The sequence below is a fragment of the Buceros rhinoceros genome, unplaced genomic scaffold, assembly GCF_000710305.1.
Source record: "Buceros rhinoceros silvestris isolate BGI_N320 unplaced genomic scaffold, ASM71030v1 scaffold17057, whole genome shotgun sequence".
Taxonomy (NCBI): Eukaryota; Metazoa; Chordata; class Aves; order Bucerotiformes; family Bucerotidae; genus Buceros; species Buceros rhinoceros.
The window spans coordinates 10,711-17,845 of NW_010424163.1; the positions used below are offsets into that span (position 1 = coordinate 10,711).

Consider the following 7,135-nt stretch of genomic DNA (forward strand, 5'->3'; position numbering starts at 1 on the left):
TCCTAACTATTGCAGATATTTAGGTGTGTGACAGGTAAGCCTGTCTGCCATCTTGACTGAAAGAAGTCTAGTGAAGAGTGCTGACGCCAGTCTCTCCCACTAATTTCTCTAGTTTGGCAAAGTTGGGGTTTACCGTTTCAACTCCTGCTCAACTGAATCTCACCAATAAGCTGGTGAGCGGGATCTATAGATGATACTTGTGGAAGGGTCTGCATAGTAAATTAAAAACTCGATGGCGTTTATGTTTAAGCTGTATTCATCTCCTCAGATATATGATTATTTGTTGTTTTTACTCATTTTTTTAAGCACTGTCCACGATGTTCTTCTGTTTTACTGTAGACTAGAACCAGCTGAACGACGTAACACTGTGCCATGCTTCGCAATGTCCTAGGAAAAACCTTTCGATTTCTTGGTTATACTGTGCAATATGGCTGCATAGCGCATTGTGCCTTTGAGTACCTTGGAGGAATTGTTGTGGTAACTTCTCATTTTCATAACATTAAAAGAAAATAAAACTATATTATGGAAATTCTTATATGGGATAATGCCAATATTTCAAGTTTCTTAATTTTCTTTAAAGCTTTTTTCAAAGTGTGTTTAGTAAATGCTTAATTTTATGGAGGCAGGTCCAGCCTTTATGAAAGTTATTTCTGCTTCAGGCATTCCTACTTTTTGCTAAGCTATTGCACTGAAACAGAGGGGAAACTATGATTAAGTGTTTTGCAGGGAGTACATTCTTCCAGAAGAACTGGTGTCACTAATAATGCCAGTTTCCAACTCTGGGCAGATTTCTGTAAGTTTTATGCTCCCTCTCCTTCTCCCCCAGGTTCTAAACCTAGCAGATGCTGCTGCTGGATGTAGTGGAGTTTGGCTCCGAGCTGCTCCTGCAGCTTCTGTGATGATCTTTTTTACAGAGGCTGAAGGAAGGGTTAAGCTGGCAGAGCTTTGGGTGCTGCTCCTAACAGCTTCCTGCAGATTATCTGCTGAAATGACTCTGTAGGGGCTTGTAGCACCCTACTGCAGTTGAGGACCACTCCTGAGGTGCTCTGGAGGGTGTCCTCACCTGGTAAATGTCAGGTGCTCCTTGGAGGATCTCACTTTTGTAGTTGTTCTTTGAATTACACCTTTCCTAATAGCAAATAATTTCAATTTTAATGTATTTTAGATGAAAATAATGTGAAATAGTAATTTTTTTTCTCATTTTTAATTTGCAGTGTTCTGGACCTTCAATGGAACCAACCATTCAAAATTCTGATATTGTCTTTTCGGAGAACCTTAGCCGCCACTTTTATTGCATTCGAAAGTATGCTGCTTTGTTGAGACTAGATTTTACATTCCGTTTGCCAGAGCTTGTCAGTAACCACATTCTATTTGCCTTTTAGTTTTCATTTATTATTCTACTTCTAAATGGTAATTTTTCACAAATCTCCTCAGTTTGGGTCTGATGGAAGTAATTAGCACACACACAACCCATCAAATAACTTGTCAGAATTTGTGTAGAATTCTACGTCACTTCCACAGTATCTGTCACTTCTACAGCTTTGTCCAAAAAATGGAAAAAATTCCCTTATTAAAACAGTTCTGTTGTGCAAATATAACTTCTCCAAGCGGTTTTGTCGTACTTAAATACCAAGGAGTAGGTACTGCTGTGCTCAGGTTGTTAGGAAAGTGACCAGGTGGTTTAAGTACCAGTTACAAACGTCTCCTTATTACCGTGTCATAGAGCACAGTGGGCTCAAGGCCATTGCCCACTGTGTTGTGGTCTGTTTCACAATCTAATGTATATAATCAGAAGGCAAAAGTAAAATAAGGTCTTACAAACTCAGAGATTTGAAGTTCCAAGAGTAACGTTTAGTCAGTAACATTTAGGAACGTGGAATCTGTTCTGTATTTATGGAGCAGGAGGATCAAGTTAAATGGCTTTCATGTCATCAGAGCTTTGTCAATTAAAATATAGTCTTAAAAGTTTCATAAGTGATCTAAATAACGAAGAATCTCTCCACGTGTACTTTAAAAACTGTGTAAAATCACAGCCTGAGTAAAAGAGAAGAAGCCAAAGTTGTAGGCAGTTTTCAGCAGAAGGAACTTAACTTTAATGTATGTGAATACTTTTGGAGTGTACACACTGATGCACATGTATTCAGCCTAGTAGTTTGTACTTAAGAGTTCTTCAGGTTTTTTTGTTTCTGTTTTTTCCTCTCAGAGGAGATATTGTAATTGTGAAAAGCCCAAATGACCCCAAATCAAATATCTGTAAAAGAGTAATTGGCTTGGAAGGGGATAAAGTCTGCACAAGCAACCCTTCAGATTTCCTTAAGAGTCACAGCTATGTAAGTATTAGAGTTTCTTCCTTTGTCAATTAATGATTGCTTAAGTAGCCCGGGTAGTCTGTAATGGATTTGCAATATTTGAGTATTATCATAAAGTATGATATTCATAAATTATTTTCTTGTCTGTGTGCAGCAAAATGTCATTTGTAAACTCTTACGGCAAAGTGTCTCAGTGTCTTTTGTCTCTGTGGGAAATGTAGGCAGATGATATTTTTGCTCTGCCCTTTGCTTAGGGGTACAGGTGTTTTGAATCTTCAGAGAAAGATTTTTTGTTGCCTTTTCCTATCTTCTTCATCCTCATAATTAGAATAAGAATTAGCATCTTGCCCATAGCAAAGTCCTGGGCTATGAAGGTGGAGGATGTTCTGGAACACTCCTTGCAGCCAGCTACAGTCAGTGGCAAAGAAATCCTTTCAGAGTTTAGCTACCAGAGACAGCCTCCTTCACCAGTTTGCTTCAGGTACCGGTGCGTCAGGTACGTTAAGCAGCTGAAGTGGAGTCTGACCTTACTAAAGTCAATAGCAAAATTCTTGTCAACGTGATTTCTGGGTTCTGTCAAGAGCTAAGACCAGAAAACAAAAGGATACGATTCATACCCTGATCTGACGAGGGGCTGAATTTGTTGTCCCATTCACTCTGGTGTTGAGGCAGTGCATTTCAGGCACCTGCCTGTAATCCACCCTGCTGATCAAATGCCAGTACCACGCAGCCTCTCTTTATACTTCTGGCCCTCATGGACAGAAAGAAGGAACTCATTCTCCTATGTTCTGACGGGGAAGACAGAGCATTTAGGTTTTTTGCATAAATCGTGTTGAAAAGGAAGTTCAGGAAAGATTTCTAATTAACAGGAGGTCAGCCTTTCTGGAAACCCTGACGTAGTCAAAGGAATATCCAGCAGAACAATTTCTGCGCCGGTGCGAGATTTCTTGTTTTCAATTTTAACACAGAATGTAAGGAGGATGGCAGGGCGAGGAATGCAGAGTCTGTTTCCTGTATATGTTCCTCATAAAGGCTAACGTGTGGAAATGCAGCAAAGTGACGTGCAGGCTGTGTTAGTTCTTACATCATACCTTGTGTCTAGGGGGAGAAATTATCTAAATGGAAATGGTTTTGTTTGTTAGTGCATATCTGTTCTCCTCCCGTTTTTAGTGGTTGTGGAAGAGATCCTTCCATCTGCTCAAGAGTCGCTTCCTTTACAGAGGGGCATATTCTCAACATAGATATCTCATAATTTACACTGGATTATTCACTAAGTACATTGCTCTTGTTGGGGAGGGACAAAGTGATGTGCGTTAGTGTTTAGGTCATTGTCTAATCAGATTATTTAGTGAATCACTGCTCTGTGCATTTTTCCTCTTAATTCAAACACAACATTCTCAAATCAAATAGTAGCAGCAGCAGACATACAGAGAACTAGCGATATGTTTTGTTGATCCTTCCTTGAGAAGAATTAACCTGAGTGGGGTTTTTGAAAAAAAAAAAAAAAAAAAAAAAAAAAAAAAAAAAAAAAAAAAAAAAAAAAAAAAAAAAAAAGCTTGTCAGAACTGAGGAAGGGCCTTAGCTAGGATCCCAAACGGCCAGAAGTGCTGCCTGGGGCGTTGCTTAACTGCCAAAGTCACAACTGCAGGCACTCCTGAAGTGAGAAGGCCTAGAAATGGTCACGAGTTTTGTGGTTTGTATTTAGGCTACTAACTGCTTCTTTGAGAAATCTGAGTGACACCTTCATGCAGTGACTCTGAAGGGTGTAGGGTCAGGGTATTGTTTGTTTTCATTACAGCGAATTCCTTGACCAGCTTGTCTCCTGATTTGGGGAGTGATTGTCAATGGGTACTGTCATATCTGCAAACTTACTACAGTACAGTAAATACGAAGTATCAGATGCCAGAATATTACCAAATCAGCTGGTCCAGACCCCTGCTTGATTCCTTGCTGGTGTTTGCCAGCCAGTGGAGAGGAGTTCCGAGCTAGCCAGTCCCTGGAGATGTCAGAGTAACGACAGCACAACACGCTGAACACAGCTGAGCGTGGCACCAGCTCTGCGCAGCTGCCTCTCGTCACCCCACAAGGAGAAGCCTTATGTTCATGTTAGTAGGAACCGAACTTAGTCTGCACTGACTGTGACAATGTTAGTGCTGGCAGGGTTTACAGATTTTAAGGCAGGGATTTTTGAGCTTAGACGCAGTATCACACATGATTCTTACTCTGAAGTTGGAGAATGCCAAAACCAGATCCTGCTTCCTTCGTGAATATACTTCTCAGGATGGCTTATATAGGGAGACAGGAGAATGGAGAACTTACGTTTACAATGTGCTTTCTCTGAAATTACACAAATAAGATACTTTTATTGGTGCAAACAACCAAGTGGATACCTGTAAACTGGTGGTGGTGGGGAATAGCTAAGAAAAAAGCCCCAACAAACTACCCCTCCAAGCTATAATAAAAATGAAGCATATATAAGTTGAATAAATTGTTCTGAAAAAAAGTATTTCAGATGAGCAGAAATGCAGTATAGCAGTGGCAGTTACGTGAAAGTCTTTGCAGTGGCATACAACTCCTTGTGCTGCTATGCTTACCTGAGGTAATACATCCCATGAGAAAAACGACTTTTGGCAGAGCACGCCAAGTGTAAGGCTGTACCAGAAAACGGCCTTTGGATTCACTGTGGGATTACAAGCTGATGGACCTAATCCAACATATCAAATTGATTTTTAATTTAAGCATGTGCTGAATTTATACCATTTAAGTACATAAGGAATGTTTTTACTTTGGATCTTTTATGGTACGTGATGCTTCATGTGCTGGAGGCTGGAGCTTAGCTGCAGAACAATAACAAGGGAAATCTTCCTATTTACATGAAAAGTATAATGAAATTCCTTTTCTGAGTAAGCTGCTATAATATTACAGAGTTAGGAAAATATTTTTTCTTTTCATTGCCTCTTTACTGATACTGGGTGTGGAATATGAGCGTTAGACTGGCAGTTCTGCTGGGCTCTTTTGGGTTTGAGCTCACTGTTGGTGTTTATAGATATAAGCAAATGTATTTACTGTAATAAACATTTAAGTGCATAAAACTTTACTGTATCAGCAGCAATGTGATATGAATCCAAAAGTTAAGGCAAATGACTAATTTTTAGTCATGGGGTACACAGACCTAGTTTGAATTATTAAAAAATATTTTTACTGATTTGTTTAACTGTAAGTAATGAGGGTTAATAAGGAAGTGACCTAATCACGGTAAACTCCTGAAATGGTCTTTACAAAAGACTCCTGAAAGGTTAATCTTCATATTTAGGTTTTTTGTTTCCTGTTTTTAAAAGTCTTAATAGAGATCCAGGTTTATAATTCAGATTGAGTATCCTATTGTTATATTTGAATGTTTTAATGCCATTTACTTTAGCTTTAATTTCTCTAGTACCATATGTTCTTGGGCTGCAGCTCCTATTTGCAAATTGAAAAGTGAGGGGTAGGCCATCAGATTAAAACAGCTTGTATGTCATAAACCACCAATACGCTAAGCCTTTGTGTCACTTAAACAAAAGTAGTACCTAATAATGTCACTTAATACAGCTAAAGTCTGTAAATAAGGAACTGCCTTTTGCAAGTCATAGCGATAAAAAGCTGAGATACAAATCCATATCTCAGCAACACTCAGCTGGTGATCAATCACGACACGCCACTAATGCTGTGAGGCTGGCTGATGTGGGGGAAGTGTGTTTACCTTGTACCGAAATGAGGTTCATTGCGGAGATGGCATCTCTTCATCCTATGGTTAACTCTAGAGCTAACATAATTCCAAAGATAATGCATCTTACTGTGTTTGCAGATCAGAGAAGTGGTCTTACGCAGCGCTATTAACTCTTAAACTGTCCTTGTCAAATGCAAGGCACTAAGAATAACGTGATGTTCATGTAAACATCACAGTATCTTAATCGCTAGTCAGTACTGCAGACTGGGGATGCACAACGTGAGAGTGAGCAGTGGTTTGATATTTCAGAGCTCTCAATACCATTGGATGATGTCTTTAAAATATCTGAAATAGCAATTAAAAAGTTCTCAAGGCACTGGTTCCTTTTCCTTTTGTCCCTAGTATCTTAGTAGCTAGCTTACAGCAGCGGTTTAGTATTTCAGTAATCTAAAGTTTAAAAGTTGATGGCCAGGAGAAAGGAAATAACCTGCTCCTCCTTTCATTCTAGTGTTCTAGAGGCCTGAGAGGAAGTTGTGCCATAACCTGAAGCACCAAATGTCTGGTGGGAAAGAACTCATTTGTCATATTGGTTTAGTTTGCAGATTTGTTCGGTTCGCAGATGCCTGTCTACCCCAGTACAGAATTCATGACTAAAGCTGATCTTAAATTTTCTGAGAAGTAATTCTAAGTCAAAATTGATTTGTCAAAAACTAAATTAAGAGGGAAGAAACAATTTTATCAATCCACTTCCCAATATTTCTAGGGTTTCTTTGTCCCAAGTGGATTGGTCTTTTTTACCTTTGCAGCTTTTTGATATTTCAAGAATGTTTGAGTGGCATGACTTGACTTAACAGCACTGGTGCTGTTCCATAGCTTATCCTCACGGCTGAGGGGTCGGGGAGGTGAGGGGCCAGACATGGGCATGCTCGCACCGTAGTTCAGGCATGGGACAGCAGTGAGAGGCTCAGCTCAAACACAGCTCCTGAATGAGCTCCCATCGAGGTCCCTCGTGTCTCTTTCTCAAACAGCTCCTTCTCCCCCTCAGTCTGCACCAAGATGAGGCAGCTGCGCTGTATCGGCTAAGGGGGGGGCGGGGCCCGGGCCCGCGACACTGTCCTGC

The 7,135-nt window shown here is 40.1% G+C and overlaps 1 protein-coding gene across 1 annotated transcript in view; it reads left to right on the top strand.

Annotated features, from left to right (window-relative positions):
- Positions 1-335: 335 nt before the first annotated feature.
- IMMP1L (IMP1 inner mitochondrial membrane peptidase-like (S. cerevisiae)) overlaps positions 336-7,135 on the top strand; it is an 18,345-nt gene continuing 11,545 nt past the window's right edge. Inside the window, exons 1-3 of the mRNA XM_010140694.1 lie at positions 336-477; positions 1,215-1,303; positions 2,204-2,330. Coding sequence (XP_010138996.1) covers positions 373-477; positions 1,215-1,303; positions 2,204-2,330 — 321 coding nt within the window. The 5' untranslated portion in view covers positions 336-372. The remainder of the gene's footprint in view (positions 478-1,214; positions 1,304-2,203; positions 2,331-7,135) is intronic.